At 40.8% G+C, this 23,176-nt stretch overlaps 1 protein-coding gene across 1 annotated transcript in view; it reads left to right on the forward strand.

Moving 5' to 3' along the window:
* The window catches only part of TEP1 (telomerase associated protein 1), a 91,684-nt gene that overhangs the window by 44,490 nt on the left and 24,018 nt on the right, over nucleotides 1-23,176 (forward strand). Inside the window, exons 31-46 of the mRNA XM_082244270.1 lie at nucleotides 42-130; nucleotides 210-324; nucleotides 3,487-3,772; nucleotides 4,150-4,267; nucleotides 9,178-9,302; nucleotides 11,488-11,587; nucleotides 11,676-11,831; nucleotides 12,693-12,902; nucleotides 12,983-13,139; nucleotides 14,093-14,305; nucleotides 16,296-16,450; nucleotides 18,385-18,495; nucleotides 18,702-18,809; nucleotides 18,899-19,037; nucleotides 20,162-20,229; nucleotides 20,364-20,496. Of these exons, the coding sequence (XP_082100396.1) occupies nucleotides 42-130; nucleotides 210-324; nucleotides 3,487-3,772; nucleotides 4,150-4,267; nucleotides 9,178-9,302; nucleotides 11,488-11,587; nucleotides 11,676-11,831; nucleotides 12,693-12,902; nucleotides 12,983-13,139; nucleotides 14,093-14,305; nucleotides 16,296-16,450; nucleotides 18,385-18,495; nucleotides 18,702-18,809; nucleotides 18,899-19,037; nucleotides 20,162-20,229; nucleotides 20,364-20,496 (2,283 nt within the window). The remainder of the gene's footprint in view (nucleotides 1-41; nucleotides 131-209; nucleotides 325-3,486; nucleotides 3,773-4,149; nucleotides 4,268-9,177; nucleotides 9,303-11,487; nucleotides 11,588-11,675; nucleotides 11,832-12,692; nucleotides 12,903-12,982; nucleotides 13,140-14,092; nucleotides 14,306-16,295; nucleotides 16,451-18,384; nucleotides 18,496-18,701; nucleotides 18,810-18,898; nucleotides 19,038-20,161; nucleotides 20,230-20,363; nucleotides 20,497-23,176) is intronic.

Genomic DNA, 23,176 nt, shown 5'->3' on the forward strand with positions numbered 1-23,176 from the left:
CTCTAATATTAACCACTTAATGTGTTCTTTGTTCCCTACAGCTCACTTCTGGGCAGTCTCTTCTCCTGAAGACCCTGAATCTTCACCTGCACTTCATGCTGAATGTCTGAGCGAGCTGTCTCATCATCTGGTATGCTAAAGTGTATGCAAAAAAATGTAACTGTGACATGTTAATATTTACAGAATTAAGCATGTACTTTGTCTTTCAGTTGTGTGGCATGCAGTTCCATACTTTGGGTAAGCTCCTTGTAGGCATTCCTTTCCTGAAGGCACATGCCACCCTAGGACTCTTGCCTCACCTATGCCAAGTTTACAGTAGCTATGGTAAGTTATTTTTAAAAAATATATATTTTATTCTCTGTTGCATTATCCTTCTTGTTTTTGAAGAACTGGCATTGCAGCGAAAGGTTAGATGCAAAGATATTTTTCTTATCAAGTCGTGTTAATGTGTTTCCTCGTTTTACCAAAACCCCATTAGTGGACCTGTTCACGTGGCCTCTTACACAGAACTACACAAAACTGAAAAGTAGTACCTGGCTTGGTTATTAGTAAGTAGAAAGGCATCTGACTTTTTGTCCACAGCAAGGCATACAGTAAAAGCAGATTAGTTACTCTGGTGGGAAATACAAGATACTGGCAAGAGCAATACAACTTCAAATTTCTTGAATGTTAATTTATATATTTTAAGTGATAATATACTGTATATTCAAAAATGTGCACTTAAACATGCACAGTTCCTGCCCTCTCCTTCCCCAATTTGGGTTTTCTGGGTGTTACTCTAATTTATTGTTTTAAGTTCTTTCTGTGTCCTAGACCTTGCAGTACGCATTTGTGATGTCACCTCAAACTTCTTTAAATCTAAGTTACATGAGTAAAAATTAGCAAAAGTCAAATGTTTATGCCTTTTTAATTAATAGTTTTATGGAATAAAAAAGTGACAGTTGTAAACTGGCTTTAGGCCTTTGGAATCTCTCTAAATACATTCACACATTTCTTCATGCAATTCATGCTAGAAGTGTTTACTTGATGACACAAACTTATTCAATTATTATTTTTCAACTGATTTTCTCTCGATTTGTGTTACTTTAATTAAACTCATACTAGCAAAAGTGTGCCTGTACCAAAACATATGTGTTTGTTGAGCAGGGCTGGGTGTAGTATGCATATAAAGAGGGAAAGAGGCAATTAAGGGGATACTTGAGGAGCTGTTGCATTGATGAAGTAAAGGAGGGTATAAGAGCAAAGTGGGAACAGTGAGCTGGGAGGGATGCACTGTGTCTGGGAGCAGGCACAGTGAAAGCAAAAGGTAGGTTGTGGTGATAGATGCCATGAGCTGGTGAGGTGGGTGATAGATGCCATGTGTGAGGGGTGATGGTGTGGAGGTGATTTGGGGAGGTGAGCGGAGTGGCAAGTAGGCACACTTACATTGGGGGAAAGAAGGGTGTTGACCAGGGGGTGAGTTGGATGGTAGTGTGGAAGCTAGGAGGTGAATAGAATGATGTCGCTAGGATCAGGGCAAGTGAGGTGCATGGGAAATGCTTTGAATGGATGAGTGAAATGGGTGGGAGGTACTTTAGAAAAGGTAGGAGGGGGGGGGGGCTTTGACCATGAGAGGAGGGGCTTAGGTGGTTAGGAGAGATGTGGTATGGACTGTGCTGCTGGCGTGTAGGATACAAGTTTTATGTTCTATATTGCTCAATAGCCGCAAAGGATATAAAGCCACATTGTGTGCACCAAATGCTAGTTATTACATTATAAAAAGTAGCAGTGCTATCATTGTGCTCCACATAGCCTATACAGAGAGCAGAGCTGTTGGAGGGCCCCAGCGGGTCCTTGCACTACGACTGCCTGCAGAAAATGAAAGGAGGGGGTTGGATGCAAGACTAGCCACCTTGCACAAAGAGAGAGCAGCTTTCACACTGGATTACTGCACAAATCTGAAGACCATACACAAAGCACATCAAAATTCAAGTAGAAATATGCATCCCTCTTGTATTTAGACCAATATTGCTGATCTTGCAGTTCATCTGAAGCAGTGACACTGTGCTATTTTCTACAAGCTGCCCGAACAGAGATGCGCTAACATGGTTGTAGAGCTGTCAGCACACCTTAATTCAGGAAACCTGCAGAAGGTAGCATGTCAATGCCATAGCAATCTAACAGCATCGGGAACATATAAATCCTATCCCTCACTTAAGTAGCACAGAGCAGAAAGGATTACAATTGCCGGCAACATGGTTTGGGATAAGGACAGGCTTTGTGCACGCCTGGATCAGGGGTGAAGAGCACTACTAAGATTGCTTACTGCTTATCAGAGCCTGGGTCGTTGGGTTCTGCATGTGTAAAGAAGAAAGGGGGGTCAACAGGAAGCAGTGGAAGGTGAGCCTAGAAACAGTGTCTACCACAATGTTTGAGGAGGAGGCAATCCATGGAGTAGCTGCCATCTGTGCTGCCTTTGCTGATCCATCTGTTGGTTTAGTGTGGTCCAGGCTCCAGCAGAGCAGCAGGCAGAAGAAGGGTTGGCACTGTGTTTAGCATAGACAGCCCCAGCAGTGATAGACAGATCTTGGAGCAGATTTTAGGGTGGCATGTATTTCTGTTGCTCTGCTTGGGGATCATTTGGCCACTGGGTGACGTTTTCTTTCTGGTATATCACTGGGGACAGAAACAGAGGTGCATTATATAATTAAGTAGGGATCGACCGGTTATCGGCAAAGCCGATCTATTGAGGGACGATATGCACTTTCCCCGATATATCGGAATCAGCCCCTGAGGTTACCGATATTGCCAATATTTCAGGAAAGTGCTTGTACCAGAGTGATGCCTGCAGCTAGAGGCATCACCCCGTTACTGGGGTCCATAGCCGATGGTCGGCTGTCTTGTAGTGACAACCGATGCGGCTGAGAAGCTGCTCGGCTGTCATTACAAGGAGCAGGAGGGGATGCCCCCCTCCCGTCGCCTTCCCCAGCTCGCCCGGGTCTCCCGTCCCACCGGGAGACCCTGGCAACCAGCCTGCATGGCCGCCGAAGACCCGATCAAAGCCGCATTCGGCTCTAATCGGGTCTCCATGCAAAAAACCCGGAAGTGATGTCATGACATGACTTCCGGAAGTTCCGGGTACTGGCGCCAGATTAAAAAAAAATGACAGCATTCAAAATAGTCAAACTTGGCGTTTTGAATGCTTTTAAGTGAAGAGGAGGCGTTTGGGGTCTTTTAGACCCCCAAATCACTCCACAAAGTAAAAAAAAAAATTTAAATGTACGAAAATATCCGCCGATTCGCGATGACCAAAATATCGGTATCGGCAATGAAAAAAAACGGTCAATCACTATAATTTAGGCTCATAGAGGTACTAAGTAGTGTACCCCCAACCTAAAGAAAGGGCCTGATAATGTTAGGAATATCATTAATGGTTAAGAAATACTTAATAAAGCCCACAATTGTAACATTTTTCCAATAATTTTGTCTTGGTATTTTACATTTAAGAAACTGCTGTATCAGAAAAGACTTTTGCGCTCTCAACTGCTCAGGATGAGATGGAAACGAATGACATTTCCGAGCCACCTGTGAGAGAATTCAAGGAGTTTATTGAGCGATCCTTGCATATTCTTACCCAAACTCCTTCACTGTTTTATCAGTTGGCTTTGAACGAGCCTGATACATCACCAGTGTGCCTTCAGGCCCAAGAGATTTTGGCTGACTTCAAGAGTGCTGCATCTGAGCTCATCACAGCATGGAACAATAAACCCAACGCCACCAATGTCTGTTCCAGGTCTGACCAATTATTTAATCTCTGTTCCCTCTCTCTCCTCTTCCCTCTCTTATCTCTCTCTGTTCTATAATGTAAATATTAAACTTTTTTTAAACTTATTTTGTTATTTTATTAATGTACATGTCACAAAGTCTAGGGAGAACATACTCTGTGCATTTACTGATAAGAATTGATTTTTTTTTTTTTTGCATGCTGCTGGCTCTAAACTCTAGAACCTCCAAAACAATATATGAGCACACACACCACAACAGATCAGATCATGTAATGCTCAGCAGCACTTATAGCCTAGATCAGAAGCTGAAGGGGAAAAATGTAAGGATAGTCTGCTTAATCTCTATGTTCTATTCATTTTAACTCAGTTGTCTTCAATTTCTCAGTAAATCGTTGGATGTTCCTTCTACTCCGGGTTGTGTTGGACTGAGTTCAAAGGGAGACATGGCAGTGCTGGGCACCAGTAATGGTTCACTTCACATTTTGTATACAAATAGTGGCGAGGTAATGGATTTGTCATTTTCTTTGTCTACATTCTTTATAACAGAATAATCCAACCATGTTTAATATTAAAATAAAAGTGTAAAAAAAAGAAAAATGAAAGTATACATAAATGCTAACAATGAACTTCTGTTATTTTCTACCTTTTTGTTCTGTTGAATATACTTTTGGCTGTGTTTTGTTATATCTGTTTGATAAATTAAAAAAAGCCTGCAGTGAAGATAAGGAGAGTGAGAGGTGCTATGTAGTTGTAAAACACTTCCTGTCCTATGGTAACAATGCTGCTTCTACATAGATATTGTATGTTGAGTGTTTGTAACCCTGGGATAGGAAATGTGTTGCTGGAAGGATCTGGAAAAAAGAAAACTAATGCAGCAACCACATCTAATGCCTGGAAAGCTGGAGCATAGATACACTTAAATTCTCAAACAACATTCCTAATTATACAATGAAATGCTTTATTTAAAAAAAAAAAAAAAAAAAAAAATGCAATATACTTTAGTTAAACATCATGCTTGTAAGGCATGACTACAAACTTATATAGTCATTGTATATAAAACACATGACCTTGTAAGACATGACGACATATAAGGCCCATACATTGCAGCCAGTAGATTAAAGTGGTTGTAAAGGCAGAATGTTTATTATCTTAATGCATTCTATGCATTAGGTTAAAAAAAAAAAACTTCTGTGTGCAGCAGCACCCCTCAGCCCCCCAATACTTACCTGAGCTCCATCTCGATCCAGCGATGTTGCACGAGACACTCCACTGCCCGGGACTCTCTTTTCTGATTGCCGAAAACACAGCAGCGGGCACCCATTAAAGTCAGTGAGCCAATAAAGAGAGAAAGGGGGCAGGGCCAAACTGTGGCTCTGTGTCTGAATGGAGACACAGAGCAGCGGCTCAGCTTGGGTGCCCCCATAGCAAGCTGCTTACTATGGGGGCACTTGGCAGGAGGGAGGGGCCAGGAGCACCGAAGAGGGACCAGAGAAGAGAAGGATCTGGGCTCCTCTGTGCAAAACCACTGCACAGAGCAGGTAAGTATAACATGTTTGTTATTTTTAAGCAAAAAAACCCCCAAAAAAATAGACTTTAGTATCACTTTGAAGTTAAAACTTCAAGTTTATGTTCAGCTAAAACTTTTACTCCTAGTTTTGGATAGAGTGCAGAAGGGTTAGAACCCTACTCAAGTTTTGTACTGCTATCTTGGGCCCTGTAAGAAAGGTTTAACCTTATTACTTGTCCAATGTTGACAATGTTTAACCAGACGTTAAGTGAGGGAGTTCCCAAATGCAACACTAAATACAAATAAAATGTTTTACTTCAATTGGGTAGGGAAAGGCTAAAGCTGTTTACACACCATACAATCGGATTGTACAATAGCTGTAAAACCTTCTTTGGATTTATCATAGCCATGTAATATGAGGACAAACCTAAACAATCCATCAATGTGTATCAAATCAGACAGGCCTTTGTACTACATGGTTGCTGGTAGATATAAATGAGATTGTAAAGTGTTTGGTCACTGTAGAGCCCCTGTCTGATTTTTCTCCATTTGTGTCCTTGTTGTGGATTTACCTTCACGTCCTGTCTTATGACATCAGCAGAGACGGTAAAAATCTTCAAAGTGTTACTAAACCCAGGACCCTGCATTCACTATATACAGAAAGTGCCCCGCATAGACACGGGTAAAAGAAACTATGAAGCTGGCAATAATAATTAGACAAAGGGATGTATCTTAAGGAACAATACGGATACAAATGCCAGTGACAGATGCTCAAGGCTGTACCTATGTAGTATGGATATCCAATACACAAACAAAAGACAAGACATGTACACATACAAAAATAAAAAATAAAATGACAAAACGGCCGGTACCAGGTGCCTCTTGCACAGAGACGGATACCCACGGTTAATGCCGTATGTGGTCTACCAATGGACAATGTAAAGGGTCCCTCTCTGTGCAAGCCCCTGGGAGCTTGAGCTCAAGGAAGGAAAGAGGACATTGGTGGAATATCTGGCTCTGGAATGCCACAGAATGATATAATTCAAATGAGGGCAATGTCTGTGTCCAGGGAAATACTGCAGTCTAACAATCAAAATGGCTGAGGCTGGAAAACAATCCAATTATGGTTATTGAAGACTCCAATTATGAGGATAGTTCTGCTGATCACCGAGAAAAGGAAAAAATCCCATCTGTAAAGCTCTTGGAGAGTGTAATATCTTCTGCACTAACCCTGGTAGTGACTAACAATGTCCTGTTTGGTTGTAAGGGAAGAACAGAGGGGGGGGGGGGGAGGAGGGCAGACACCGATGTGTCAATATATGAATCAATGTTCTGTATGACCAAAACAATAGGGCAAAAGGTAACAGTTGTGGATGGAACTAAGTCCATACTTGACATATGGTACATTACCTGTCTTGGCTCTGGTGTCTGTCAAACATATTACATTCCTCAAAACGATCCTCTACAATGACTCCGTGTAGCCCCCTCTGTAGTGATCTGCCTTGCTGGTAGATGGGAATCTAATCCTATACTGCTGGTTACGCAATCCTGCATAGAGAGCTTCAATGTAGCGTCCCCTTTGTTCCGTTTTCCTGCAGTTCGCCTCCTTCTGGGGATGGTGGAAGCGGCTGGCCGGCCAGAAGTTACGTCAACGCGTTTCGCAAGGCTATTGCATAGCTTCACCTGGACGTCTAGAGGTGCTCAGCTTTTCCTTTTAACCACTTCCTGCCCGCCATATAGCACAATGACGACTGAAAAGTGGTTCAGGTATCTTGACTGGGCATCATAAGATGTCCAACAGGATAAGCCACTCGCGCGCACCTGTGAGGGCGCACAGAGCGGTGATCGGTGGTGCGGTGTGTCACTCTGACACGCTGCATCTCCGATACTGGTAAAGAGCCTATGATGTAGACTCTTTACCATGTGATCAGCTGTGTCCAATCACAACTGATCACATGGTAACCAGGAAGTGCCGTTTATCGGCTTTCCTCAGTTCGAGCTCATAGGGGATTGCGCAGACCCTTTACATTGTCCATTGGTAGACCGCATACAGCGTTAGACGTGGGTATCCGTCTCTGTGCAAACGGCACCTGGTACTGGCTGTTTTGTCAATTTATTTTTGTATGTGTACGTGTCTTGTCTTCCGTTTTGTGTATTGGATATCCATACTACATAGGTGCAGCCTTGAGCATTTGTCACTGGCATTTGTATCCGTCATCTACCAATACAGTATTGTTCCTTAAGATACATCCCTTTGCCTAATTGTTATTGCCAACTTCATAGCTTCTTTTACCCGTGTCTATGCAGGGCACTTTCTGTATGTATGGTTTGGCTATGTTGGCATGCACCCAATGGTTGAAGGCATTATAGGGATATGTTTCACATTGGCTTAGATTTATTTGTTTATATCCCTGCAATCACTATATCTGGTTTCCCACAGTACACAGAACATAAAAAAGGAATTCTTTTAGTAAATATAAACTGCTAAATACCTCCTCTAGTCAGAAATATGTAGTGGTCTTATGACTTCTATCAGTGGTCATGTAAAGCTTGTAGGAGGAGTTTTCATTCTCCTCTGACTGCAATGAGGCTGCATGACCCCTGACCCTCTGTCTGGACAGTGCTGATTAGCCCTGTGCTGATCACATGCACCCCCCCCCCCCAAACAAAAACAAAAAAAAACTAGCAATACACACCAAACTGAGCATGTGCACAGTGCCTCCAAGGCTCTGTGCTATCAGCAGATGGATTGAGGACAGAAAATAGAGGCGAGGATTAAACAGCCGTTTAACACAATGCAGAGGATTAACTCCTTTGGTTCCGCAGTGAGTATAATAATTATGCTTTACTGCATACACAGTCTGATTTTACTGCTGTGGGTTTAGTAACACTTTAATGGATTTTCTTTACTAACAGATGTACCTGCTGGGAATGTTGTATAAACTGTGTGTTGCATCAGCGACATACAGTATACAGTGCTGTGTTGCTTCAGTGGGATGGGGACTTCCCATCCCGCTCCTGGAACATAATTGAGTCAGGTGGAGCACTTCTGAGCCATATAAAGGGAGCTTTGTGACCTGTGAATGAATGCACACTTAGCTCTGATTGATTGAGGCGGAGATTGTCGTCCGCTCGCTTCTTCACCTCAGCCAATCAGAGGAGGCAGTATGTATTTAACCTCAACCGGTAAATGAGCAGGGCCCTCTGATTGCTATTGTATTGTAACTGTTAATGTGCACCTTAATTTTGTATAGTGCTGCACAAACTGTTGGCACTTTATAATCTTGTCTTATAATAATGATAAACAGTTCAAATACATTTTAATTATTTTAACTCCAAAAGAGTTTGTATTTTTCCAGCCATTTTAGTTATACACTCACCTTAGGAATATGTATATTCTGGTTTAGCATTACTGCTGTTGGTCAGTATTAATGCTTTCTGAATAGTCTCATTGGACAGAGGTGATGATGCTGATTTATTGTATAATGATGGCTGGAGGTAGAGATTATATAGGCTGTATTACTAACACAAGACTAAGTTTATTACCTACCTGGATGTACATTGTGGCAGAGGTGTGTAAATCACATGGCTGGCAATACAGAATTACATAAGCAATGGCAGGTAAACAGTTGACTTCATTCTCACCAGCATTTCCTTCTCCTCAGAAGTGTGGTGTGGGCATTTCTGTGCAGGGATCCTCAAACTACGACCCTCCAGCTGTTGAGGAACTACGCGTCCCATGAGGCATTGTAAAACTCTGACATTCACAGACATGACTAGGCATGATGGGAATTGTAGTTCCTGAACAACTGGAGGGCCATAGTTTGAAGACCTCATCTATACAGGGTTGTATGGAGTATTTTGTTTAAGTAGACTAGACTACCATCCCTTTATGTTGTGTTTCAGGAATTCAGAACACTGTACAGTGGCTGTGATGGGATATCTACCTGTACATTTATTTCTGACACATTGCTCTGTGTTGGCTCCTATGATGGAATAATGGAATTCTGGAATGTAACAGATGGATGTCGGTAAGGAACATTTCTGAGATTCTTAAGGAAAACTATTTTTTTTATTTTTTTTTTCCAGATGGATTTTTTAATAAAGCTTATATGCTTTAACCTGTTTTTTATTCTATGTGCAACATTTGTTTTACATATAAACATTTAAAACATGACAATGTATTCGTCACAGGTTTAGTTAAAAATACAGCTCAGCAGCAGTTGCTTGCTTTGCAGCTCCCTTTGGTTTAATTTAAACCTCTTACTAAGCCATCCAATAAGCAACAAGGCACTGTGGTTATGAAGGGATTTTTTCAAACTGAACTTCACCCTTAAGCTGGCCATAGATGGATCAAAAATTGTCCGCTTCAGCAAGGACTGGTGAAATATTGATCCAATCTATGGCCATTACCGCTCAAGAGAAGTCAATCTAATGATCAGCTTCTCTCAAACAGGAATGTTTTAAATATTTTATTTGTTCACCGCATGCAGCTAATTGGCTGCAGCGCTGATCAGTGTAATCTGACAGCAGAGGAGTCCCCCTGGTTAGAATACAATAGCATAGCAGGGAGGTTTCCTCCATCTACCTTGGTTGTGTGGATGGGATATATCATTTGTTTTTTTGTTTTTTTCTTTGATCCGCTCAGTGGCTGATCAAAAAAGATCAAGCCATCTATGGTCAGCCTTACATTCAGTCTTGCACAGTTGTACAGACTACTCTCCTGTGCTGAAATAGTAAGTCAAGTAAATAAACTTTTTCTAGTTTTTGATAGAGTGGGATAGGATTAGAACTGCCAGGTTTCTACTGCTGCCCAGGGAATAATTAGTAGCGTTTCCAGTTGCTTACTGTTCTGCTGACAACAATTTCACCAGACAAGATGTGAGAAAAACTGCAACTTGGACACAGACAGAAATAAAAATTTGACATAGTTGTTCACTGTACTAATGAAAATGCTGTTGCAGAGTTCCCTTCACTTCCTGTTTGGTAAGGCGTTAGCAGGAAGGGATGTTAGGGGAAATCTCTCTAAGGGAGCTAATGATAGCACTTACAAACCCTTTCCTAAATCTAAACCTAAGGGAAAAGGTTTTAGCAGAACATACACTTGGAAGTTGCTTTCTTTGATTTCAGTGCACATTGTGAGCTTTTCTCAGTGCTCCTTAGAAGCTGCAGCATGTCAGAGCCTTCTTTATGTCCTGGCTGGAGAACATTTAGCATCATCTTACTTTTTCCTCCCCAGCCTTACTTTCCCTGGCCCGCCCCTTTATTTATTGGATTTTAGTTTAGACTGGCACCTAACCTTCAAGGCATAAGGTTAACTCCTGCGCACAACCAGCACTGCTTGCAGGCTCCTAAAAAGAGTACTAAGGCAGGGTGCTGTGATGTTTTCATTATAGCACCTTGCTGGCCTCTCCCACCAGCCATGATTTGCCTGCATTGCACAGAAAAACCAGAGACCCTGTGATGACAATACTGGGTCTAAATAAGGTGTTTAGTGAAAACGTAAAGGTTTGAGTTCAATATTTCATTTGCATAGTAGTAACGGGATGGCATAACCAGGAAAGGCAAATAACCAGAGAAGTAAATATAATTACTATGCAGTGTTTTATATTTACTGGGGTCAAAATAATGCTAATTAGCTTTTTGGTACTTACCATAGTATATTTGTTTCACTGTTCTTAATACCTGCATAAACTGTAAAATAGACTAAAATCTAATAAACTCAGTCTAAAGCTGACCATGAACTGTGAACTAAACAAAAGAAATCTAACCGATTCCTCCATCCACGCTAATAGAAGGGTTGGACGAATCTCCCCTGCTATCTGTTGTATTCTGACAGCTGTGACCTCAGCTCTCAGAATACCTGAACCATTTTCTGCCTTCTTAGATGCCATGGATTCTTACAATAGCGATAACTCCCCACCATATTATCCAGACCTCCTGTCCATGTCGAAGTTTTTAACATTTTTGGCCACCTTCGTTTCTTCCAGAACTTTCTGTTGCATTCTTTATAACATTAAAAAAAAATCCAGCAGGGGTAATGGGAACCCCTCATAGTGCCCACAGCAGGGGTACTGATTTCTCAGTAACATAGTGCCCGAGAGCTATATGATACTGTCAGGCTCTAACTCTCTGGCAGCCATCAAAAATGAAATGCAGATAACCAATATGTACGGCAATGTATGTTGTTCATGATGAGATTTTCCTTTTTTTCAGTTTACACAGAATTGAAGCACATAGGCGACAGGTCACAGGGTGCTGTGTCAGTGCAGATCACAAACAGCTAATCACCTGCTCTCTAGACTGTCAGCTGAAGGTGACTGTGTCTTATTATATGTATTTTTATGTCTTATTTGGCATGTGAACAGTACTCACTATTCCCCTCCTTTCTCTTTTTTTTTCAGTCATGGGATACCAAGCGCTATTCTTTGTTAGGTTCTACCTCTTTCTCCAGCCCCCTTAACTGTGCTGCGTTTCACCCCAGAGGTCATGTAGTAGCAGTTGGCTCCTGGGATGGGAAAATATCTGTGGTGCAACTGGAAAACTGGAAAAGAAGTGCAGTAAGTCACAATTAGTGGAATTCAAAACAGCCCTAACAGCACTTTTCATAACTACCTTCACCTAACTCCGACAAAGCATTTTGCCAGTGTTGGTAACATTACAGACTCCTGCGGCAACCTGTCGCTATGATAGTGAAACATTCTTAAGAATTACCAGCAGTTCTGAAATTAGGAATCTGGTGGTAATTAAGACCAACAGCGGTACAACAGAACTCAGAGCGGGCAATGGCTGTGCTGGGAAGCTGTCTTTTATGTGACAGCTTCACATACTGTGCTATTGCCCAGTCCCATTTAGCTGTTGGCCAGGAGGTAAAACAGGTATACAAGTGTACAAGTGATGTTATTATCCAAATATGGGCATTAAGTACTTGCCACTAGGTTGGCGGAACGTGATGGCGAACTGAGAGACTAGTTCTCATCAGATCTGCTTTAATTTTGAATGACCGCACATGTCACAGGGTGGATTCAAAATTTGCTATTGGACTGAATCGCACTATGGATCTACCCAATGCAGTGCACTGTCAATCAAAAGTAAAGGGGCCTAATGGTGAGATAGTCTCCCCATCAGGCTCCGCCCACCCCAGTACAAAACTCCCATCAGGCTCCGCCCACCCCAGTACAAAACTCCTCAGCCATGTGTCTGTCAGGGAGGAAAGTCCTCAGTGCAGGCACGGAAAAATTCACATACCTCTCTGTGAACATGAATCAGGTGCAAACATTAACACTTTCAGTGTTGTGCCCCAATGGAATTCTAAAGGGTGACACCCTTTATGAATTCCCCTAAATAAACCTATTGTATACACTATTGAGTGTCATTAACTATGTATGAAAGATTGGTAACATGGTCTTAATCTGTTTTAGGTTATGCAAGGTTCCTCGTCAGTAAGAACGGTGTCCTTTTCCATGGAAGGCAGTGTCGTGGTATCTGGTTGCCTTGATGGTTGGGTGTCACTTTGGTCATGGGAAACAAAAGTGGAATTGTCTAGATTTAGAGCTCACAGTGGCTCAGCTCAGACGACTAACTTTCTGCATCATGGGGAATACCTTCTAACTGGAGGAGAGGATGGCAAGGTAAACAACCACATTCTGATTCACAATAAATTTAGAAATGGACTCTTAGGGTGTATAAGCGTGTGTATTTTCATATATAGGTACAAGTATCATCTGGAGGTCTTGGAAGATTTCATGGACGTGCCTGTTTAAAGAATGCACAGTCTGCAGTGCTTTCTCTAGCCCTGTCCCCCAACAGAGAGCTACTAGCTGTTGGATACCATTCTGATTCTGTTGGTGTCTACAATGTGGCTACAGGTAAGAGGGAGACAAAGCTTATTTGTATATATATATATATATCAGAATAAAAAATATCTCCTGTGAGTCAATAGTTACATAAACCTAAACATGTTACTTAATGTAAAACTGCTACAAATAATACATTTCATGTATCTAAAAAACCATACACACACTCACTCTCACTCGGTAGCCACTGCATAAGGTATGCCTATCTTGTAGTGGGTAAGACCCCCCAGTCTTGAATTCAGCAAATCATTGTTAGCTTTTATTAAGGATTTTAGTCAGTGCTGGTTTGATGGCATTCTAGAGCAGTTTTTTCAGATTTGTCAGTCTATGCCCTAACAATTTAAATATATTTTACTTTGAACAGAAGAAAAGGAATGTGTTATAATATATACAAATCAATAATATAATACACAGTATATGTGTGTAGTTATGATATATAACATTTAATAATATATATAACTTATATAATATAGGTAGCAGAAAAAGCATACCATTTTGCAAAAGCCAGAAATAACAAAATTGTACATTAGGTCATAGGGCAAAATAGGGCAATGCCCCTAACCTTGTATTACCCATCAATAAGTAAAGATCCCAATAACAGATTAGATAACTGTCCTCATTAAATAAGACCTATCAGTAAATCAGGAGTACTAAGGCAGGGAACTGCAAGGTTTTCAGGAAGTGATGTACAGCACACTGCTGGCCCCTCCCACTAGTCATGAATTGCCTGTATTGCTTGGAGAAGGATAGGATACAGCTGTCATCACTAAAAAAAACATATAAGTAAAGTTGAATTCTCCATTAATAAATGATGGGCTCATCACCATATACAGCAACATTTTATCATCAAAAAGCAATTCTTGAGCTCCAGCCAGGTGTCTAGGCCTACTTTTTCAATGCCTGCCTAAAAATAGTGTTAAAACAGCTTCAAGTAATGCTTACTGACATGCTTTCTTGTATTTCAGGGGATCTTTTGACACAGTGTGTGTTTTCAGAAGTGGCTGTGAACAGCCTTGTTTGGCTTTCTGACAGTGTTTTAGTGAGTGGCAGCTCGGACAACTTGGTTCGGGTGTGGAATGTGTTCCCAGGGCCGAGTGCTTGTCAGCTCACACTCAGTGGTCACCAGCGCTCTGTTTTGGGTCTGGCTCTCTCCTCCAAGCTTCTGGCTTCTGCATCAGGTAAGAAGTGACTTCACACAATGTTTGAATTTCCTTATTAACTGTAAATATATGATTCAGCCCAAAATGGTAGTTTAACATTGGAATGAAAGAAGTAGTAGTGATAATTTATAAGCAAAAATATCACAGTCCATTTTCTGTAAAAACGTAAATGTTGGTTTAACCACTGACCTTTAAAGAAAAACTCCAGTTTGGTTAGAAATTGATGTAATTGGTACACAGGCCATGTTTAGTTTAATATTATTATCCTCACATCCACAGAAGCAGTCTGTAGTTGTAGATAGAATTTGCAAAAATAATCCTGCATTTATTGTGTCAGTGCATCTCTCAGGACTTTGTATTCTGAAGTTCTGTGCAGATACCTGGATCAGCAACCCTAACCCTATGTGTATCTCACCCCACAAAATAAATAGTTTTACACAGCCTCTGACATCTGGTATTTACAGTAAACTATATTCCTTGATACCACTGAGGATCTAAATCCAGTTTGTGTGCACCAAATGTATTTGCAAACCAAGTTATTACCAGTTAAAAGTAGCAGTTATATTATGTGTTTCGGCAGAGAACAAAGCTGTAAGAGGGACTGAGCAGTCCCAGTAACTACATGCGGCATACAGAAAACCACAGAAGGGGACAAGAGACAAAACTGTCACTCTGCACAAGGACCAAACAGAAAAACTCCCAGAGATGACATCATCCCATCCTGCCTTGTTGCTAGGACATTGCTAAGAGACTCCTAGCTCTTACTGTTCACCTCCACCAATACAGGAGTAAAGTGTTTCTCTGATTCAGTCCCCTCTCTCATGCACTTTCTCTATACTGATGCAGTAGCTGTGAGCTCAGGGTTTGAGAATTTGCTTCTATGATGGTGGAGGTTAACAACTGTGACTCTTATCAACGTTCTGGCAACCAGGCAGGATGGGATGATGCAATCTCTGGGAGTTTTTCAATCATACTTCAGGAAGTACGTAAAAAGCTTACACCTATAGCAAGGGCATTATTCAACTTTGGTCAAAGCTGCACAGTTTTTTATCTACATACTCCCCTTATCTACATCTTTTTGATAAAGGTGAACTACAGCCGTGGCTAAAAGTTTTGAGAATGACACAAACCTTAATTTTGACAAAGTCTGCTGCCTCAGTTTCAATTATGGTAATTTGCATATACTCCAGAATGTTATGAAGACTTATCAGATGAATTGCAATTAATTGCAAAGTCTCTCTTTGCCATAAAAATGAACTTAATCCCAAAAAAATAAAATTTCCACTGCATTTGTGTAGAAGGCTTCAGGGCGCCCAAGAAAGTCCAGCAAGCACCAGGACTGTCTCCTACAGTTGATTCAGCTGCAGGATCAAGGCACCGCCAGCCCAGAGTTTGCTCAGGAATGGTAGCAGGCAGGTGTGAGTGCATCTGCACGCACAGTGAGGAGAAGACTTTTGGAGGATGGCCTGGTGTCAATAAGGGCAGCAAAGAAGCCACGTCTCTCTAGGACATACATCAGGGACAGGCTGATATTCTGCACAAGGTACAGGGATTGGACTGCTGAGGACTGGGTGAAGTCATTTTCTCTGATGAATCCCCTTTCAGATTCTATGGAAAAACCTTGTCCATAGAAGAAAAGGTGAGCGCTACCATCAGTCCTGTGTAATGCATCCTGGGACCATTCATGTGGGGGGTTTCTTCAAAGCCAAGGAAGTTGGCTCACTCACGATATTGCCTAAGAACAAAGCCATGAATAATGAATGGTACAAAAACATCCTCCGAGAGCAACTTCTCCCAGTCATCCAAGAACAGTTTGGTACATTGGTGAAATGCTTGTAATTATGCTTCAGTATACCATGGTAACATCTGACAAAAAGATCTACAAACACTGAAGCAGCAGACTTCATGAAGAATATTTGTGTCATTCTCAAAACTTTTGGCCACGGCTGTCTACCTTTAAAATTTCATTGACTGTAAATGTAATTAAACAATTTCTCATATTTTTTAGAGGATGTTTCAGTCTGTCTCTGGTCAGTGGAAAGTCTCTCGACATCTGATCCCACGGTCTCTCCTGTGTCTGTTCTTCGTGGTCACACTGCAGCAGTCACTTGCTGTTCCTTCAGCCCAGATGGAAGCCTGCTGGCTACTGGGGGGCAAGATCGGGTAAGGAAAGAAACAGGAAACAGCACAGACCAGTTCTTTTCATTATCAGAACTTCATAGTAAACTTTAAGTGTTCTGTTAGGTAAAGGTAGGATGTATCTGTGTGTTGGAGGGCAAGGGGCCCAAGAATTAAAGGAACATTATATGGAATAGATTAAGCAGAACTATGATCAAACTTTAAAATTGCATTTTTGATGTGAGCTCCCCATAGCAGTATGACTGGGCTCTCGGTTTTTTAAGTACGTTTTGGGACATTTTACCTGTCTTTTGATCCTGACAGTAGAGCCATTGGATATGTGCTTTGATAGGGTAGCAACACTCATTCTTCTGCAGTAAAATCAATGATGCACATTCACTCCTGCTGTAGCTGCTTAGACCTTGGTGCAATTGATCACTCTGTAGGTGAATATTCACGTTTTGCTCCATTGATGGCCCTTTAGATTGACAGCACATTCTGCTATCGGCAGGAGCTAGGCGGTTGATGTAGCTGCTCAGTCACAACCCCTTCCCTCAAAAAAACTATTTTATGGAATAGATTAAGCAGAACTATGATCAAACTTTAAAATTGCATTTTTGATGTGCGCTTCCCATACCAGTATGACTGGGCTCTCTGTTTTTTAAGTAAGTTTTGGGACATTTTACCTGTCTTTTGATCCTGACAGTAGAGCCAGCTGCATTTACTATATGAAAAATGATACATTTGAAGGATATTGAACATGACAACTTGCCTTAACAATGCATTGAAAATGTTTTCACTCTAATTGGGGAATACCTATTACCTAGGAAATAGCTATTCAACTTGAGGACATTTAGGGGAGCTTTATGATTTGCACCTTTTTTTGTTTTTTTTTTTTTGCTAAAAACCCAGTACTGAGGAGCAATAGCCCTGCTTTTTACACACTGAAAGCCTGTAAAAATGTATCAGTACATCTCCTGGCTGCCAATTAGATTCAAGGTTACCTTGGAAGTCTGCCATTGGTGATATAGAAAGCAGAGAGAATGGAAATTATACAGTTTGGGATTCAGGAATAACTCTCTTGCTTGCCTCATCTAGTGTAGAGATGTGTGTGCTTATCCTCAGAGCTCAGAATAAAGAAAATTGAATGAACTTTCAGACTTTAGTACATTTGTTGTGTTTGCTGTAGACTTTTTGTAATTGTAGTAGCTCATAAAATGCTTTCTGTTTCAATACATGTTATTAAAGGTTTACGAAATTACAGCAGCATAGAAACCTACAACTCTGGGAAATCTTTAAATCTGTTTTATCAAGGGATCAGAATATCAACCATGTCATCCCAGCTCATTAAAACTTTCGCTTGTTGCTTGGATGTTCTCTTTAAAGGAGTTGTAAAATCAAAAGGTTTTTTTATCCTAATGCATCCTATGCATTAAGATAAAAAAAACCTTCTGGGTGTAGCACCCTCCCCAGCACCCCCTAATGCTTACCTGAGCCCCAGCTCTGTCAAGCAATGTTCACGAGTCCCTTGGCCATCCAGGACTCTCCCTCCTGATTGGCTGGGACACAGCCCTGGTGCCATTGGCTCCCGCGGCTATCAAAGTCAGTTAGCCAATCAGGAGAGAGAGGGGGTGGGGATGAATGGCAGCTTTGTGTCTGAATGGACACTCAAAGCTGCAGCTTGGCTCGGGTACCCCCATAGCAAGCTGCTTGCGGTGAGGGCACTCTACAAGAGGGAGGGTCTAGGAGCAGCAAAGAGAACCCAAAAAAGGAGGATCCAGGCTGCCTTGTGCAAAACCAACTGCACAGAGGAGGTAAGTATAACATGTTTGTTATTTAAACAAAAAAGAAAACAACTTTACAATCACTTTAAACTTCTGATAACCTATAGCCGGTCAATATTGGCTGCTGTACATATATTGTTATGCAAGCCCAATGGTATTTGTGAAAAATGGCTTTGATTTTTTGCTTCCTTGTAGTCTGTGCTTTGTTGGGATGTGTCGGTGAACCCACCTAGCCTTTCATGCTCGCTTCTATCATGTCACAAGGACTGGGTGACTGGCTGTTCCTGGACGGACAGTGGCATGCTGGTAAGGATCAGAAACCTTTTTTACTTGAGTTGAATTGAAAAGAACAGATGATTCTTCAGCTTTTACTGTGTTATGTTATGCTTGTACTTTTGCTGATCAATATTTGTGTAACTTAGTGTAATTAGTGTAGATGGGTATATTGAATGTGTATACAAGGGAGTGTAATTCTTCAGGATGAATAACATAAAGCATCTTTTGTGGGGCAGATCTCAGGTTCTGGAGATGGATCTCTGTGTCTGTGGGACATTCAGCAAGGAAAGCAGCTCCAAACATTTGCTGGACATCAGAGTACAGTCAGTAGTGTTGCTTGCATGGTACGTAGTCCTTTTGCATCTTAGGGCCCCTTTTTCTTTTCAGTGATGCTCTGTTTGTCAGATCTAAGTTCATTCTGTCCTCTTACTAGGGGGAACGTGTTATCTCCACTAGTAGGGATGGCTACCTAAAAGTATGGAGTCTTACTGGCCTTGAGATTGCAAGTATTCGTACTGACCACAACCAGGTAACTCAGAGTGCAGCCTACTGGGAGCCAGAAGATAGTCGCGGTAAGACACCATTACGAATATCAGAAATGTAATATTATTGGTTGATACAGGAGTTTTGTTTATAACCATGACCATGCTTTTCTGTGTTGTGGAGTGAAGATGAGCTTTTTGTCTTCTTTTAAGGTTTTATCAAAATTTTTTTATCTATGTTAAAATCAAATTGATCTTTCTCTATCGTTCTTTGAAGGACACAGCTTTTACAGATGGGTTTGATGCAGCCACCATCAGGAGCAGGACACTCTCCTAAGGGGCACTCCTCTGGTGATGGCCAAACCCTCCATCTGCAACACTGAATTCAGTTATTGCCTAGCCTCTTAGGAGTTAGAATATGGAGCTTTCTAGCTCCTAGTTTTTGCTATTTTTAATTTTTATTTGTTCTGTTTTTTTTGTTCCAGTTGATGTATTTGTATTTTTTTTTCTTTTATTCTTCTGTCAACTGTGGTGCTGGGTGACAGGCCCAGGATCATAAATCCTGGTAGTCCCCCCAGCACTTCCAATCAATAACATTGTGATTTATAGCTATAGCTATATATATATATATATATATATATATATATATATATATATATATATATATATATATATATATATATATAGTGTGTGTGTCTGTATATATGTGTGTGTGTGTGTATATATATATATATATATATATATATATATATATGTATATATATATATATATATATATATATGTATATTTATATGTACAGTTGTGTTCTTCTTCTTCTCAAAGTGGAGTTCTATGAGCTTGTCTACCAACTTAAAACACTATACTTCCAATATAGCTGATATCCTATCTATCCTACCTAACATTTTTTCAGCATCCCAGTGATTCACTGTGAGCACACATAAAAATGTCTGTTTAATACAGTACATGAAAATGAAATTGTAAGCATATTAAAATTTGAAAGTCCTATAAAATCTAATCTCTAAACTACATGAACACTAATATTAACTTAAAATGCATGTTGACTGAAAATCCACTATACTCTCTCTTTAATGGCAGCACTCATTTGTAAACACAAGATAGGCTTTGAGGACAGCTACTTTGTCCGCCCCCTCCACAAACAATTACTTGAAATAGGAGTTTGCTTTTAACATGTTTTTATGGTTTTTCATTTTAGCGGATGCGGATATTGTGGTTTATACAGCTGGGTCTGATGGCACAGTTTTAAAATGGAGTCCTCTACAGGTAAAATAATTCAGTACAGCACATCATACTCACCTATAACCTGCTAAGGAGTTTAGTCTATAGTGTTTAACATGCATTGTTATAGATCAGTGTTGAGGATTATAGGACTCACTCATACCAGATTTGTTTTACAGATGGAGCAAATACAGACATTGTATGGTCATGGAGGTGCAGTGATGACATCTGCAACAAATCCCAGACTTGAGGTTTCAGTTACCGCTGCTCATGATGGTTCAGTTCGACTTTGGGGAGTGCCATACAGGGATGGTATGAAATTAAATTTTTCTGGTTTCTGTTCTCCCTTAAACTGGTCATACATTATACAATTTCTTTTAGATTTACCTTCAACCAGGGCTTAAATCCCAGGCACCAGGTTGCCATGGCAACTAGAAATTGCATCCTGGCTCCTGGGCTTTTGTCAGCTGTCTGCATCCGTGCTACAGCCAAAAGATTGTCCAATTCTGGGAGGGTGTCTATTGATGTCCTTCCAGAACCTTGCACCACCATAGCCCCCGCCCCCGTGTAACCCTGGGGAACGCATCAGGCGTGCTCTGTGATTAATATATATAAAATGGGCTAAAGGGCCAATCACAACAGGCCTTTACCATGTGATCAGTTGTGTCCAATCACAGCTGATCACATGTAAACAAATGCTGGTTATCGGCGTTTCCTTTCCTCAGCGCTGTCACAGGGTGAGGAAAGGAAAGCCGATACCAGCTATCCTGTAACAGGGGACATTTACACTGATTATCGGGGAAGCCCCATTAGTGCCCATCAGTGCAACATATTTGTGTCCATCAGTGCAGCATATCAGTGCTACCTGTCGGTGTCAATTAAACCTGCCTTATCAGTGCAGCCTCATCATCGCACATCAGTGAAGAAGGAAAATTGCTTATTTGCAACATTTTATAACTGAAATGAATAAAAAGGTGGGTTTTTTTTTTTTCAAAATTTTCAGTCTTTTTTTTGTTTAGCAAAAAAAAAAAAAAAAAAAATTGTTGATTAACCACTTTACCTCTGCTCACTGTGCTGCTACTGCGGCTTAGTGGCTCATTAGCGTCTGACCTACGTCGCCAGACATTCCCCTCTCTCGGCAGCGGCTCGCTCCCGCTGTTTTCAGTCACAGCGGGAGTCGGGCCAGGGGAGGAGCGGTGGTGATCACCGCCGCTCTTCCCCGATCGTCTGGGATCGAGTGAGGAGATCCGCCCGCTTATGTAAACAAAGCGGGCGGATCTCCTAAGTGACAGGCAGGGTCAGATTGCAGGATTCAGCATAGCTGAACCTGCGATCTGTCCCTGTGTCACATAGTCCCCTCCCCCCACACACAATAGTAAGCACCAGGCATACATTAACCCCTTGATCACCAATAAAAGTTAACCCCTTCCCTGCCAGTGTCATTTTTACAGTAACAGTGCATATTTATAGCACTGATTACTGTAGTAATGTCACTGGTACCCCCAAAAGTGTCAAAAATGTCAGTCAGGGTCCGATCTGTCCGCCGCAATGTCGCAGTCCAGCAAAAAAAATCGCAGATCGCCGCCAAACCAATAAAAATGACATAAATTTCCCGTAGTTAGTTAGTTAGTAGCTGCGATAACTTTTGTGCAAACCAATCAAAATATGCTTAGTGCGATTTTTTTTTTTTTTTTTTTTTTTTACCAAAAATATGTAGCAGAAAACAAATTGGCCTAAAATGTTAAAAAATTTTGATTTTTAAATTTTTTGGGGGGGGAATTTCATATAAAAAAATTAAAAATATTGTTATTTTTTCAAAATTGTCGCTATTTTTTTGTTTATAGCACAAAAAGTTAAAATCGCACAGGTGATCAAATACCACCAAAAGAAAGCTCTATTTGTGGGGGAAAAAAGGACGTCAATTAAATTTGGGTAAGCGTCGCACGACCGTGCAATTGTCCGTTAAAGTAACGCAGTGCCGAATCGCAAAATATGGCCTGGTCAGGAATGGGGTAAAATCTTCCGGTCTTAAAGCGGTTAAAAATACGCTCATTGAGAATTTTCTTGTCAAAGATATGTAGCTAAATACATTTTGGCCTAAATATATGACAAAAATTTAATATATTGGATATTTTTTAACTGTCAAAGTAGAAAAATATTGTTATTTTTTCAAAATTGTTGCATTTTTTTATTTATATCGCAAAAAATAAAAATTTGCAGAGATGATCAAATACCACCAAAAGAAAGCTCTGTTTGTGGGGAAAAAAAGGACGTAAATTTAGTTTGGGTACGGCGTTGCATGACCGCGCAATTGTCAGTTAAATTCGCACAGTGCTGAATCGCAAAAAGTGGCCCAGACGTAAGACAGCAAAATCCTCCGGTGGTAAAGTGGTTAAATACTACCAAAAGAAAGCTCTATTTGTGTGAAAAAAGATAAAAATGTTATGACCACACAATTGTCATTCTAAGTGTGACAGCGCTGAAAGCTGAAAATTTGTCTGGGCAGCAAGGGGGGTGAAAGTGCTGGTATTGAAGTGGTTAAAAAAGGCTATTAACTTTTTTAGCTGCCTCCTAGATTCAAAGCAAATTTGTCAAGCCCTGTCTTCAACTATGTAGTGCAAGGACCTGCCTGAATGCGTACAAATTGAAAGTGTTTAGGTTCATGGACATTCTTTTTTCTTTCATCTGGGAGAGGGGCTTTCTCAGCTAAGCCACCCCCCATTATGCATGCCTAAGCTAAGGACAGATGGATTCAAGTAAGTAAATGCTACATGAATCATTTGCCCTTACTCTAGATGGCTACAGCTAGAAATGCTAGGGGTTTTTTTCCAAAGCGATTTCTCAACAAAATAAAACAAGGAGACCTGAATGGATGAATGAGTTTCCTTTGAAAATTAAAAATGAGTTAAACAGTGTTTTGTAATTGTGGTGCTCAGATACAGTTGAGTTTCGCTTTAACATTCCTCTTATTGCACAATTACTTAATGAATAT

Source organism: Pelophylax lessonae, assembly GCF_965119305.1.
Source record: "Pelophylax lessonae genome assembly, chromosome: 1".
In the NCBI taxonomy this organism is placed as follows: domain Eukaryota; kingdom Metazoa; phylum Chordata; class Amphibia; order Anura; family Ranidae; genus Pelophylax; species Pelophylax lessonae.